This window comes from Lontra canadensis, unplaced genomic scaffold (assembly GCF_010015895.1).
Source record: "Lontra canadensis isolate GAN:19392208 unplaced genomic scaffold, GSC_riverotter_1.0 scaffold2, whole genome shotgun sequence".
In the NCBI taxonomy this organism is placed as follows: domain Eukaryota; kingdom Metazoa; phylum Chordata; class Mammalia; order Carnivora; family Mustelidae; genus Lontra; species Lontra canadensis.
Window position 1 is genome coordinate 49,278,898 of NW_022630996.1, and position 16,009 is coordinate 49,294,906.

General features: G+C 32.3%; 1 protein-coding gene across 3 annotated transcripts in view; it reads left to right on the plus strand.

Moving 5' to 3' along the window:
* SNX13 (sorting nexin 13) overlaps positions 1 to 16,009 on the plus strand; it is a 132,666-nt gene that overhangs the window by 109,357 nt on the left and 7,300 nt on the right. For 2 of the 3 annotated variants that reach the window (XM_032873792.1, XM_032873801.1), the window contains exons 19-24: positions 4,732 to 4,839; positions 6,515 to 6,625; positions 10,798 to 10,959; positions 12,471 to 12,542; positions 14,943 to 15,088; positions 15,332 to 15,400. In XM_032873792.1, coding sequence (XP_032729683.1) covers positions 4,732 to 4,839; positions 6,515 to 6,625; positions 10,798 to 10,959; positions 12,471 to 12,542; positions 14,943 to 15,088; positions 15,332 to 15,400 — 668 coding nt within the window. The remainder of the gene's footprint in view (positions 1 to 4,731; positions 4,840 to 6,514; positions 6,626 to 10,797; positions 10,960 to 12,470; positions 12,543 to 14,942; positions 15,089 to 15,331; positions 15,401 to 16,009) is intronic. The other variant, XM_032873811.1, reaches the window with a different exon arrangement.

Consider the following 16,009-nt stretch of genomic DNA (forward strand, 5'->3'; position numbering starts at 1 on the left):
TACGAGCATTTAACCAATAAATCAATCTTTAACCATTCCTAAACATTGTAGACCAGTGACAAAATATCAGTGGTCTACCTTGGAAAATTAAAATGAATGTATATTTCTGAGTGTGTGTGTGTGTGTGTGTTGTTCTGCCGATGTGTTTGGGTTTGGTTTAAAATAGGGAGGATCACTGTAGGGCACTTTGTGTTTTCAGCAATATAATTCAGAGCTCTAGTTATTATAAATGGCATCCTTATCCCCACAGTGTAACAGTTAATTCCTTGATCCATCAAGTTGTTTTATAAACCACAACCTAAATTAAGTTTAACATTAACCAAATAATGTTTTTAATTCTTACTAAATACAACCCTTTTGTTTTATAGAAGTATATAGACCCTTAAAGATAACATATGCAAACAAATTATTTTACTTTTTTATTAAATACTTTTTTTCTTTAACTTTGAAAATGTAGATCATCACCAGATGAATTGGAATATGTGATCTGTAAAATTTATTTTAACTTTTGAAAATCTTTTATTTCATTCAAGGTCTTTAAATATGCAACTGTATTAAACCAGTAAAAATAATAATAGTGACATTTGAATGGAAAAGCTCTGAAATGACATTATATTATTTGACTAATCAGAAAATATCTTTTTCAGTTAAGATAGTGGAAAAAATATGGTTGATACCATGATAATCTTATTGAAGTCTTCTGTGAATAGAGTGAGATAAACGATTAATGGCTTAAATGTGATTAAAAACAGATTAGTATTGGCTCCAGAAGCCCATATGAAAAAGTCTATTTTGAGGGCACCTGGATGGCTCAGTTGGTTAAGCAACTGCCTTTGGCTCAGGTCATGATCCCACAGTCCTGGGATTGAGGCTCACATCAGGCTCCCAGCTCCATGGGGAGTCTGCTTCTCCCTCTGACCTTCTCCCATCTCACGCTCTCTCTGTCTCTCTCTCTCTCTCTCTCAAATAAATAAAAAATAAAATCTTAAAAAAAAAAAAAAGGAAAAGACTTTTCTGAATTATATTCACAAGGAAATAAATAAGTTTGGACATGCCTGTTCTGTTTTTGTTGTTGAATAGATCAGCATGTTTTTTGATTTGTTTCTTCATGTTTAGCTTGATTTTTTGCAGAGGTGAAAGGATTTTCTGTGCTACATTGAAGAAATAACTGCTTGAATTTTTTAAATATTGCATGTTTTATATGCTAAAATCTCATAGCTTGTGTATCTTTCTCCCCATCCTCACACTTTAACCAAAAAAAGACAAATTTTAAGATAATTTGAATTGCTAAGAAGTAGTTTTATTTACTTCCAAATCAATGGAAAGTTGGTATAATGTGAAATTGTCTAGGAAAGTAAATACCATGTTTACATATTGACAAATATAAGTGAAGAACGTACCTTAAAAAATACTTTATTAATAGAAGAGTCAGAGAGAGATTTTGTTTTGAATATAGCATCAAAAATTAAATGAAATTAATAAAGTGAATTCATTTTTGAGAGGGCTCAGTACAGGCAAAGTGCTTTTGACTTTGTGTTTCCTATCAAGTTCTGTAGCTTGTGATTACTTAAGTGTTTAGATTGCTCACAGAGCTTATGAATTTAAAGAAGAAAAGTTTGTGAGTGAAAATGTAGCTTTAAGCAAAATACTAAGTAAGCATTTGTAAATAAGACTCAGGCTGTTTGCCTTTTAGCTCTGCTTTACCTGTATTTTAAAATTTAGATCTTATAAAATAGCAGAAGAAAAATGCAGTGACTCAATAGTAATGCATTGGTTGGTAATAGTACAACTGTTGGCACAAGTGAATTTTACCTCCATAGAGCTCTTGAAGTGTTAACATTTTTTAAAAACAGGTTTTGTTTATTTAACTTTGTTATGTAAACTTTTTCCAGTCTAAATATATGAAATCATTTCTACTCTTTAAAGATTTTTTAGCATTTGATATTTTATGGATAAAGATTTATAAAATTGAAAGAAAATAATTAAAAAATTAAATGCGACATTATTTTAGAAATCACCTGAACTACGCATTTATTTAACAGATACGTATGAAGTTTTTTCTGTGGCTTGGTACTGTTCTCATGCTGGGGATATAACAGTGAATAGGACAGACCCAAGTCCTTGCCTCCAGGAGCTTACATTCTGGTAGACACTGTATATTACTGTTATATTGGGTCAATTGTATATTAGCACTGATAAAATAGTAGTGATTTAGAAAATATAAAGTATGTGTTAAGGTAACTGAGTAAAAGTATTTATGTGCCTGGCTCTAAACCAATTTTGAATCCTTCTAACATAAAATTTCAGGCATGCCTTTTGAATTTTCCAGTAGTGCATTAGGAATCTAAACCTGACATATTCAGTGTAGAAAGATAAAATCTTTGAGTTTGGAATGTCTATGATTTATATATAATATTTGAGTTATTTGTGAACATGAAATACTCTTTGCTTTAATTTATCTGAGTTCTTATGTTCAGGCAAATTTCTAATTTTTTTTTACATGCTTTTAAAAATTTCTGGAGCTTTTGGCAGAGGAAATTATATTATCCTTTCAGGGAATAGGCTATCTTTTACTTGTACTTATAAAATCTTTAAAATACCAAACTTGTAATGAGTTTAATATAGAGTATAAATTTCACCATTTTTTCCTTTCATAATAACAGTATTTGAGAAAACTGTTAGTCATTTATGCTTCTGTTCTAGATAATTTTAAAAGGAGTTTGATAATCTAGGCTGTAAGAAAATAACTTTTTTGGCACTTAAATTTTTTTTTTTGACACTTAAATTTTTTAAATTAACAAGGTTTAATATTTTAAAGTTTCTGAAATAAATTGTTGGTTTTATTACAAACTGCTATTTTCCTTTGATGTATTAATTTGCTAGGGCTACCATAACAAAATATCACAGACTAAGTGGCTTAAAGAATAAAAATAATTTTCTTTCAGTTCAGGAACATTTAAGTCCAAGATCAAGGTATTGGTGAATTTGGTTCCTCCTGAGCCATCTCTGCTTAGCTTTCCCTGTGGACACCCTTCTCTCTTTGGCTTCACATGGCCTTTTCTTTGTGTGCTCACATCCTTGGGTGTCTCTTTGTGTGTTCAGATTTCCTCCTCTTATAAGGACACCAGTCAGATTAGATAAGGGCCCACCCTGGGGGCTTTTGTTTTAATTAATCCCCTCTCTAAAGGATATATCTGCAAATACTTCCACATTCTGAAGTACTAGAGATTAAGGATTCAACATATGATGTTGGAGCAATACCTTTCTGATGTTGGAGCAATACCTTTCAGTCCATGACATCTTTGTATTAGCAGAATAAAGTATGTATTCTGTAAAGTTAAGTCAGGAGTTTAAGATGATGTAGAAAAGTAATATTCCAACAAATTAAATACCTTGAAAAAATTAATTTATTTCCATAAGGTATGATTCTTTTTTAATTAATTCATAAAACCAGGAACTCTCCACTGGACATTTGATATTCAATGAAGGCCCATTCTAATACTTTTGTGAGCAACCAAATTTGTGAGTATCGCTGCAGCATAACATTTTCCCTGTAAATTGCAACTATCCTTTTTTGTTTTTCTTGCCTTTGCTGAGGCAAAAGAACTGCCTTTACCTTTCATGTATAACATACATTGAATTTATTCACATTACAGCTCCAGGCAACCATTGGATTTGCTATTCTGTTTAATAATTTTACAGAATCTTCCAGTTTGGAGATGAAAATTAACCTACGCCTTTTCATTCATTTCCTCTTTAATTTGTGCACCGGGAATGAGTTTTCTTTACAGAGCCATTATTGTTGATGTTTTTAAACACAGGATGGTTTTAGAAAGCTTGTTTCAGTTTAGGATGTGTATCACATGGGAAAAACAGGAAGGCTGCTTGAAGTTTCAGTTACTAGGCTTTCCGCCGCCAGCTACAGTCACTAGCTAAATGACTTGGGTCTCATGCTGTGTTAGTAGCTGGTGTAGTTAAAATCTGTGTTTTAGCAGGGTACAGCACATTACTATATATGTGGACCTCTGAAGGTGCATCCAAATGTTAAGTCTATAAATACTAGACTTAGAGCATGTAGACTTACTTGGTGTTTGTGGCCTTACAAGGATGCAAAATATACTAATGGCTTTTAGGGTTTTTTCCCTTAATAATCTCTGAGTTTATTTTTCTTATGTTTGGTGGGGGAAGAAGTGTCAATGTTGTACTATATTGTTTATATGCAGAGTTGTAATAAAACTGTAATCTCTATTTTGAAATTTGCTTTTTCTGTTTTTAATAATTAGCTGTTACAATGATTATTGACAGTCATCAATATTAAAAAAGATTTCCTTTTTAGATTTCTTAAGCCAGGAACTCATGGGCCTTTGATCATTAAAAATATATTTGCTAATACTTTATTCACAAGTCAAAGTGTTAAGGAAAATATTTTAAAGCCTTTTACTGTTGATAAGTTTGAACAAAATTAAGAGTATTAAAATGAAACCCCATGTGGACATCATCCCTGTTTATCAGTTATACATGTTTGTCATTCTTGATTGAAAACACTCCTTTATAAATAAACAGCATTAGAACTGTGTTTGGAAATACTTTCTGATTTTTGCTTAATATAATAAAATATACTACAAAATAATCTAGTAACAATGCTTTTGATATATAGAGGAATTATTTCTTGGAAAATGCTTTTCTATTTTTGTAAAAAACTAAAATTATTGAATGTATTTTATCTTCTAGTTTGAAAATTTATCAAACATATTGAAGCTTCCTGGTAAAAAGACTTTTAATAATATGGATAGAGATTTTTTAGAAAAAAGAAAAAAGGATTTAAATGCATATTTGCAGGTAAATCCATGTTTGTTATTACCCATAGATTTTCATTTTAATATATCATACAGATATAGTAGATTTCTTTATTAAAGAATGTTTTAATATAATAGTGGGATAGTAACCATACTTCGTTAGCATGTCACATCTATTCAGTAATTTATCAGTATTCTCTGTTTATTGACTAACTTAAAGGGACACTGAGTGCTAGGGATTTTGTCACTTTAGGTTTAGATGAAAACACACACACAGGTACACATATCACAGGTACACATATCTCTTCCACATCACATAAAGTCTAGGTGTTTTATGGTACACTAAACAGATAAATGTTTCCCAATTCAGTAGGTAGTAGCTCTTCACGGTGTATCCAAAGCTAGTAGATTTTCATTCCTGATAAAGGCCTCCTATAGGCCACAATGAGTCTAAGACTTCTAAAATTACAGGATAATTCAAAAGAAGAATAGATCCAAGGGACTATTTCTTACACGTAGTATCCTAGGTATGTAGATTTCTGCTGTGGAATAACAAAACTTGACCCACAAGTTAATTATTCCAGGAAAAACTTTGTTTTAGACCGGCGTACCCAGATGCCAGATATAATAATAATATCAGTTCATAGTTTTTTATACTAATGAATGATTTGTAAAGGTTTTTCATCTCATAGACCTGGCTTTAGCCCAGGTATATAATGTTCCATTATTTAGCCCCCCACCCCCACTCTACCCTCTAGAATAGGGGTCAGCAAATTGCAGAGTGCAGACCAAATTTAGTTCACCATATGTTTTATTGAGTTTTGGAACACAGCCATCCATTTAGTTTATTAGTACCTAGTATAGCTTTTACATTTTGCTACAGCACAGTTGAGTAGTTTCAGCAAAGACTCAGTGGACTACAAAACTTTAAGAGTTAGGATGTGAATTAACATAACAGTTGAGTGGATCTTCATAAGCTATAAAACCTGAAAATGGACTACAGTAGTCTTCCCCTTATCTTTGGTTTTGCTTTCTGTGGTTTTACTTACCCACAGTCAGCCATGGCCATGGTCCAGAAGCAAATGATTGTCCTTCTGATAAATTGTCAGGTCAGTAGTAGTCTGTTGCTGTGTCACAATGCATATGTCATTCACCTCACCTCATCTAATTACGTAGGCATTTTATCATCTGTTATCACAAGAAGGGTGAATACAGAACAGTAAGATATTTTGAGAGAGAGAACACATTCACAGTATATTGCATGTACTTTTATTATAGCATATTGTTATAATTGTTCTATTGTTATTGTTGTTAATCCCTTACATCCCTAATTTATAAATTAAACTTCAGCACAGGTATGTATGTATATAAGAAAAACCAGTATAGGTAGTGTTCTATACTATCTTTGGTTTCAGGAATCCATTGGGGAGGGGGTTGGAATATATCCCCCCAGAAAGGGGACTACTGTAGCAAAAACATTTGGACAACTGTCACATTAGATGCACTCAAAGTCAGAAAAGCAGCTGGGAAAAATACACACCAAACTGTTAATGGTTGTAGAATTATTGATGACTTTATTTATAAACTGTGTAATTGGTTTTTTTAAATATAAAATTAAAATTCTGTACATGCTTAATTTTCTAGCAGATAAAATTACAGATGGGAGTGAATTTCCAATACCATATCTATGTAAGGTATCTTTTTTTTCCCCCCATTAGTTACTTTTAACTCCTGAAATGATGAAAGCATCACCAGCTTTGGCTCACTATGTGTATGATTTCCTTGAGAACAAAGCCTACAGTAAAGGAAAAGGAGATTTTGCTCGCAAGGTAAGCAGACCATTGCATTGGTTTTCTTTATAGGTCTGTTTTCGTACATTTTTTGGGAAAGATTTTACTTACTTGAGAGTGAGAATGTGTATGAGAGAGAGAATAGAGGAAGAGGGAGAAGCAGACTGCCTACTGAACAGGGAGCCTGACATGGTACTCCATCCCAGGACCCCAAGATTATGACTTGAGCCAAAGGCAGCTACTTGACTGACTAAGCCACCCAGATGCCCCTTCAGACATTTTTTTAAATAAAAGAAAATAAATTTATATTTGTATGTTTTAAAACCAGAAAAGTTTATTAAATGCTTCTTGGCTTGTTTCTCTTCTATAGTTTATTAAGTCTAGTATTGATAGGCATATCCAAAAAGTATAAACTCCTACTATTTTTACGTGTAGATTAAAATCTAACAGGAGCTTAAAAGAAAGGAAAAAGAATTTTTGAAATAATGCAGTGAGGAAGATTTGCCTAAGATAGGTCACAAGCTTTCCAATAACTTGAGAAGGAGCTATTTCTTACTGGGAGGAAAGGTCTTTTACTTGAAGTGTGGATAAGAAAAATGTTAAATAGATTATGTTCCTGAAAGTATTTATGCCCCTTGAGTGAAATCTTTGTTATTTAAAAATTTCTTTAGGGATATAGGTCGTAAACTTGGAATTAGATGGTAGATTAAGAAAATAAAGGACAGAGTGCTCAAATTGGACAGGATAGTTTAATGAGTGAGAACACAGACTTTGGAATTAGTCTTTGGTTTAAATCCGCTCTGCCATTTACTAGGTGTGACCTGCAACATGTTACTTCATCTTTTGGTCCTTTAGTTTTCCCAAGAAATGAAGATATTAATCCTCATTTTACAGCATTGTACAAATTAAATGTCGTAGTCCATGTATGACAGCACCTGGTACTTCCATTAACTCAGAATAAATGTTGCCTCTTAGTAGTAGTGGCAGTAATAGCAGGAGCAGTAACAGCAGTTGGGAGGGCTGGGTGGATAGTGTGTAGGAACTCTATATATTTTTGTAACTTTTCAAAAGTCTAAGATTATTTCAAAATGAAAATTAAGTACAAAAAGTGACTTCCCTGCCACTCCCCTGCAAAAAGACTAATTAAAAAAAAGATTAAGGAATTGGTATAAAATAAGTAAGGATTAATTTACTGGTACAGAGTAAGAATGAACTAAACATAAGAGCTTTGTATGATTACTCTAAGGGTTTAGGTTTTAACATCCAAGTTAACATGTTTAGGTGGAGGGTTTTAATAACAAGTTCCATATTATGTGCCTCATAACGGTGGGGGGACAGTGTGGTGGTATTTTCTTTGTATTCCATGATTGAAATGATTGAGCTTAAATTTCAACTCTAAATGGTTTATCAATAGAGATGCCTTCTAGTGTTCCGTCTTTTTGATATTTACTTTGTGTTCTCGCAAGATTTTATCAATTTTAAGATAAACTAATAAATCAGTAACAACTTTTTTGAGGTAAATGTACTTCGAATGTAGTTTCTTTTTGTCAACTATAGTAGTTGTGTGTGTGTAAAGTACATATATGCCTTATGTATCCAAACAGTTGTATATTGCTTTTTAAAAATACTACCACTGGAATCTAAATTTCCTTCTGAATCTTTCTGGATGTGCATAATAACATATGTTTTTAATAAATCATATTGGTTATTACCAAGGTCATCTTCACCTCTTTTAGATTGGCAAGATAACTTCTATGCACATCAAGAATTTTCAGCTACATTTCCTTTTTGGCTAAATTATAATTTAATATTTTTTCTTAATTATGTTTCACTGGATATTAAATAGGTATTAGAGAAATCATCTGCAAACATTTTATCAGTGGCTATCAGAGCTTGAGAAATAATACTTTATAATATAATATATTAACCTGGTCACATGATTTGTCTAGCCTTTCAAAATATGTGGGCAATTCCTGGGAAGAGTTACTAACAAACAGTCTTCCTTTATTCACAATTTCTTTCTATCCAATTTTATATCATGATGTGAGGCATTTTTTTAAGCTATACTTAGGACCTAAATTTAAGTTAAAATTACTTTGTGTTATTACTGATACACATAATTAAAGTGATGATGAGGGGAAAACATCTTTGGTAAGTCAGGGCAAGTTTACACTTATGCTGGTGATCCATAATTCATTCCTCTGCTTGGTAATTTTACAAATTTTTGTTTGTTTTAAACACATGTTTTTTTTTTTTAAGTTTTTTTTTTTTTTTAAGATTTTTATTTATTTATTTGTCAGAGAGAGAGGAGCGAGAGTGAGCACAGGCAGACAGAGTGGCAGGCCGAGGCAGAGGGAGAAGCAGGCTCCCTGCCAAGCAAGGAGCCCGATGTGGGACTCGATCCCAGGATGCCGGGATCATGACCCGAGCTGAAGGCAGCTGCTTAACCAACTGAGCCACCCAGGCATCCCTGTTTTAAGCACATGTTTTAAGAAAAATCTTGTTTATGGAAATCTTGTCATATAGTTATGGACTCTGTTTTTATGCTTCTGAAATTCTCCTTTTTTTAGGATTAGGCAGCAGAATCACCTGTGGAGGTTTTTTCATCCCTCTAGTTCACCCATTCCCTGTCCCTAGTACATATGCTTGGGCTTTACCCTCAGAAATGGAAAAGCAAACAAAAAACAAGAAGGAAAAGGAAAAGAAACGGATTCTAGGGTCTAGGATAGTGCACAGGCAACTATTTATAATTATTAACCAATTAATGATACAGATTAGGTTCTGTTATTTTAAAAGATCAGTGGTAGTTTAGCCCCATGTCTGTTTTGAGGCTACACACACACACACACACACACACACACACACGTAATTTTACACACAAGTGCACATGCACACACGGAGATAGCTTCATCTTTTTAACCTTTTTATCTCCTTCATCTTTTTAACCTTTTTATCTCCGTATCTGTACCAGTGGCAGTTTTTCAGACCCTTCATCATCCTTGTTTTTGTCCTTTGGATCTCCTTTGAATTCTTCTGTTGTGACAATGTCCCTTCTAAATGTTGCATATTCCATCAAGGATACCTAGAGCACTATTGACTCAGCTTAATCAAAGAGTAACTAAAACTCCCAGTTATTTTACAGCTATCTTCAAATTCACTTGTTTTTTATTATAGTACTTATTTAACCTTATTTCTAGTTTTTGTAAATGGAAACCATTTAACCATATTAGAGTGAAGTTTTATCTTCTTGCTACCATCTCTTAACATTATGTTATGTTTCTGAAGTAGTGGAGTTCAGTTTCTTTTACTTTTTTGTTGTTGTTGTTTTTGGGCAGGGAACATAATTTGTTTCTGCATTAGTTCTTATGAGACTCATACTTTCTGGAAAATATTCTTGTAGTTTTTTATGACTTTGATTTTGTGTTCCTTTTTTTCTTTGTTTCTGTCTATTAAAATTCTCAGAGTTCCATATGCAGACTATTTTGATTTATAGATGTTTCTCCCTTTCTTAATTGAAATTATCTGACATTTGTGCAGTCAGAATGTCAAATTTAATGCTTCCTATCCCTCTGGAGATTATTCCTTTTTATATTTCTGATCATATTTCTTTTTATAGTTTTTCTGTTCTTACTAAAGGATTCCACAGTCCTTCTGTAGATTCTGAGCATGTAATGTAAGCAAAAAGTTATGTAAAACAATAAGTTTTAGTTACTTGTTAGTTACTTGAGATTTCTGCTTATTTTATCTGCTTGTTTATTTTTCAGTGTCTTCTCAAAATACTTATGTTATTATTGCCTTGAATTGTAGCAGAAGTATGTTACGGCTAATTCCATTTGCACCAATTTATGTTTTAGAAAATGTTTTGTTTTTTAAATCTTATTTATTTATTTAGCTTATTTCTTCAGTAAGGCAGGCAAACCTTATAATTGCTAGCAGTGTATTTTATATTTTTATATAAGCTAAAGGTTATATTTTCTAGCAATAGCCTTATTAACTCAGTTTTTTAATCATCCGTTTATGTGTGAAAATACAATTTTAAGACAATACATTTTGAAAACTGTAGTTGTGTACTTTCAAAATGCAATGAGGTATTATAGACTAGAAAATTACTTCATTTTTCATGTGTGTTGCACTCTGTATTTTCCCAGGCTTCTCAGTTAAATAACAGGTCTGATACATTGAAGTCATGGTGTAATATCTTTTCCCCTTAGATGGACACTTTTGTAAATCCACTTCGAAATTCTATGAGGAATGTTTCAAATGCAGTTAAATCCCTTCCTGATAGCTTGGCAGAGGGAATGACTAAAATGTCAGACAACATGGGCAAAATGTCAGAAAGATTAGGTCAAGACATAAAGCAATCATTTTTCAAGGTAAGAAGATGTTTTCAGTAATATCTACAGCAAACTATTTTTAAGTCAACGAAGATTTACTGAGCTTCTGCTTAGATTTATCTTACTTCTTTTTAGAAGTCCAAAGCTCTCTAGACACAGTCTTATAAAGAATAAAAAAACTAAAGAGAATGAATTCTTAACAGAAATGGATCCTGTAAAATTGAGTCACTTCTCAGGCTTTGCTGTGGTAGAATTTTGAAAGCCAGTTAACATAACAAACATCCTTTGTACTGTTATATTCTGTTACGCCATTTTTATTTTATCATGCCACTTAATTTTAAAACAAAAGCAAGTGCTGTTGGGCAAATTTGCTATACTAGTATTCATCAGGAAACATAAAAACTATTACCTCCTGCTTCACCTGACCAAGTGGCTAGGAGATCAAAGGGAGGAAAAGTCACAGTCATCCGCCTCTCGGGCCATCCTTTACTTGGATACACAAGTGAGTGATATAGAAGAGTTTTCATAGGAAACTTTTTCATTACATTGGCAAATACAGGTAGCAGACCAAGTAGTTTGTTACTTTCTGATTTATACTTTTTATAATTTTGACCTACTTGTTTAAAATTATAATCAAGACTATAAAAGAAAACCTGTACTGTTAGAGTTTTCTATGTTAGGTCATGTTTGAAGAGGAAATGTAATATGTGTGTGTGTGTGTATATATATATATTGAATATAAGTTACATATATAACATAATATAAATATATAAAAATACACACACACAGAATTTCCATAAGAGACAACTCCTAAAATAATGTGTGTATAATCCATACTTCTCTACTTATTCTCATTCTTTCTCTGATGCTTTATCTTTGATTCTAATCAGGGGGAGTACATTAACACTGAAAGTGAGGATTTTGCAATATGCCAGTTCTGCCGATAATCATTCATATGTCTTTGTACAGAAGCCGCTGAGCTTTTCCCGGTTCCTTTTTCCTTAACAGCAACATGACGGGGTTATAATAGGTGATCTTGATGGTCGCTGCTGTGCTTTCATATGATTATCAGCTAACACTGGTCTCTCCATTTTCCTCATAACTTACATTATCTAAAACAGGTTAATTAGTATCTCAAGTCTATTAACTTACTGTCAAGCTCCTTATGGTAAAATAAAGAAGATTGGAATTCTGTTCTCTGGCTGTGCTACTATCTTTTGGTTTTTAAATCATTTAACTTTTCTTAGATTTAAGTTCTTCTAAAAAGTATAGGGGTTTGACTAATCTCCCCTTCCAACTCAAAAGTCCATTGTTTTTTAAGGAAAAAAATCTTTTGGTAATGAGGTAATCACACTTTAACATTGGGTTTCTAATTGTAGATTGTTAATACTTTTTAATACTATATAAACTTTGTGTCATTCTAAACATCAAATTAAATGCTATCATTATGCTTTTTATTCATTTTGATTTATTATTATATTGTGTTCTTTCACTGTCTGCTATAGTGTGTTTATTTTGTTCTGTTTTTTGTTTTTTTTTTTAAATGTTAGGTGCCTCCTTTAATTCCGAAGACTGACTCAGATCCTGAACATTGTCGGGTCTCAGCTCAGCTTGACGATACTGTGAGTTAATTTTGTTTTTGGTAGTATTCAACTGTAATTGAAATCATACTTGGTAGAGCTTTTTAACTGTTTAATGAAGTATAATATGTATACCTATTATTATATACCTATGTGTATATATGTGTTAAGTTTGATGAATTCTTACAAAGTGTCCATGTAATCAGCACTCGTAGCAAGAAACAGAATGTAACCAATACCCCAGAAAGCCCCTAATGCTCTCTTCCTGTCACTATCCTCTCCCCCACCAAGGATAATCACTATCCTGACTTCTACCCTGCTTTTATACTTTATATAAATCAAACTGTAAGGTATGTATTCCTTTAAATCTGGCTTTTTTTTTTTTTTTTTTTGCTGAACATTGTGATATTTTTCCATGTTGTTTTGTGTGATTGTAGTTTCTTCATTCTTGTGGACTTACAGTATTCTGTTTTGTAAATATAGTATAATTTATTAGTTTTAATATGAATAGTACTGTGATTCTGGTACATGTCTTTTGATTAAAAAACTAAGTATACGTTTCTGTTGGGTCTGTACCCAGGAATGGAATTTCTTGGTTAGAAGGTATTCTTCATAAATTCAGTTTTAAGAGATACTATCAAATAGTTTTCCAAAGTGTTTGTGCTGCTTACACTGCTGCCAGCAATGCATGAGAATTTCAATGCTCCATAGCCTGCCAATAGTTAATATGTTATGTCTTTTAAATTTTAGCCAGTCTGGTTGTATCTCATGTGGATTTCCTTTTCTCTGATGACTGTGGAAATGTTGAACCTCTTTGCATATGTTTGTCGGCCATTGGGTGTCTTGTCTTGTGTCTCTAGCTCTTTCCTCTATTTTTCTGTTGGCTTGGCTGTCTTTGTCTTTTTTAATTAACAAGAGTGCTTTTATATAATCTGAATAGTGGTTCTTTGTCAGATAAAAGTATTTGTGCATTGTGAATATCTTCTAGTTGGTGTGCTTTTGTGCAAAGTATATATATAATCTGTGCCTACTACAAGGTCACAAAGATCACCTGTGATTTTCTTTAAAAATCTTTTTTATCTTGCCAAAATTTGGATTTTCCATTCATCTAGGATTGATTTTTGTGTATGGAGTGAAGGCAGTTGACCCAAGTACCATTTACTGAGAAGGCCCCCTTTTCCCGAGTGTACTGTTTTTCCCTTGTCACAAATTAGATTATCATATTTGGGTCTGGGCTTTGTATACTGTTCCATTAGGCAGGTTTTTTAAAGTTATAATTATCTCCCTTCAGTTTTTCATTGACTTTCTTATAATAAACTATTAAATAAAAATAATATTTTATTTCCTTTTTAAGGAATATTTTAGAATGTTTTATTATGAGTTATGCTGGTATAACATCCATAACATCATAATTATCGTGTTACACCAAACTAATGAATATACTTGGTCATAAAATTGAGCAGTATTTATTTTGCCTCTGGAGGGAACTTGATCTCTGCCCTGCCGTGCCAGACTCCTCACCAACCCCAGCCACTCCTTGTTTGGTTTAGGTGTGAGTTTTCAATATGTGAAAGGGAAGGTACACTAAGAAAATCAGTTTACAGTATGACAATGAAAAATAAAGAACTCAGGCTGTTTTCTCAAGATTTAAATTACAACATGGATGAAGAAATGATTGGAAAGAATAGCTTATTGATGAAAGAATTATAAAATTACTGGCAATTATATGCAGTTTTATTGTATTTCTAAATCTGTTTTGCTTTATATATATATTTTTTTTACATCAAAGCTTTCTAGTTGTCTTTTTTTGTCATCTTTTATCTTATTTTTTATATTATTAATTGAATATTCCCTTATAAAAGTGTACACATTTTTACTTGTTAAAAGTTAAAGGAAAATTTTAAAAGTATAGTGAAATATCCCCTTTGTAATAACTTAGCTATATACTGGATTTTATTTTAGCTTCTTTTTTTTCTGAAAATACCTGAGTATGTACAATGCAGTAACCAAGCAAAACATGTTATTCTGTGTAGATTGTGTTTTGTTCTATTAAGTAAGGAGAAATGTTGAGAATATTTTGTTCTTTTCAAAAAAGATGCTCCAGAAAATCAGCAAAGGGGGCCAGCATTTGCCTTATCAAAGCAGTACAGACTCTACTAAAAGTAAAAGAGCCAAATTATTTTTTCCTAAAACATCATAGATCCAGTTTGAGAAGTTTTTTCACTACTACTTTGGAACTGTGTGGGTTGTGAAATTCTGCGTTCTTGCAGAATGACTGTTAAAAACATATGTTTTTAAAATTAGAATGGAATGTTAGGTTATGAAGACTATAGTATAATTTGTTCTCTGATCTCTGAAATTGAGTACCAATCATTTTGTGAAAGCCACTCATAGTAGATAAATAACTCAAATGTAATTTCATTTCTTTCCATACTTTTTCAGGTGGATGACAATATTCCACTTAGGGTAATGCTGCTTCTTATGGATGAAGTATTCGACTTAAAAGAGAGAAATCAGTGGTTGCGAAGGAATATCAAAAACCTACTTCAACAGCTTATTAGAGCCACATATGGTGATACTATTAATAGGTACCAATTCTTTTTTCATCCCTTAGAGCTGTTCTTGCTTAGCTTTTAAACGTTTCTTTCTAGAAGTAGATTGTTCAACTTTTATAGGAGAATTTTCTTCTCTGGGCCTTTTAAGATCATTAAAACAGTCTGTTGCTTTTATAGAAAATTTGCATACAGATTAAGTTCCTTCATGAAAGGAGTGCTTATTTTACACACCTTCTAAAATTTTGATCCTACTTATTTAAATTTCTTTACTTTCAGAAAAATAGTTGACCATGTTGATTGGATGACCTCACCTGAGCAAGTAGCCGACTTAGTGAAACGTTTCAGGTATATCTTAAGACACAGTCACTTCTTTCAGGTAGTACAGAGTTTAGCATTGTTATCATTAATTAACCTTGACTGCTTTTCTTTTCCTCCTGACCATAAAGTTGGTTTGAATCATCGTTGATGAGCAAAAAGACCTGTAAGAATTACAAAAAACATTTGTTCCATGGACGTTTTGATCTTTTTTTCTTTAAAACCAGAATAGAAAAGTATAAAAGTATAATCTTTAAGATGTTGTTTACATTTTACTACAGTAATGTGGCTTTAAAGTTATTGAAATCCTTGATTTTAAATGAAAATTAAATATGTCTCTGCCTATGGACTAATTATTATAACTGTTTGAACCTCTGAAAAGAATACAAATTAAGAGCAGTGATACTCCAATTCATATGTTCATCCTACAAAAATATTCTGAACTCCTTCTCTGTGTATAGTATTTTGCCAATCACCAGAGACTGAGATAAAATGCAGTCCCTTCAAGGAAAGCACAGCATAGTCAAGAAATAAACCTCTTTTCTAAAAGTGAAAGATAAGCAAGGCTTAAATATTCATGGCATCATGTACTTTGAAGTAACGGAAGCAAGAAAGGAGCTATTGATATTGAACATTATT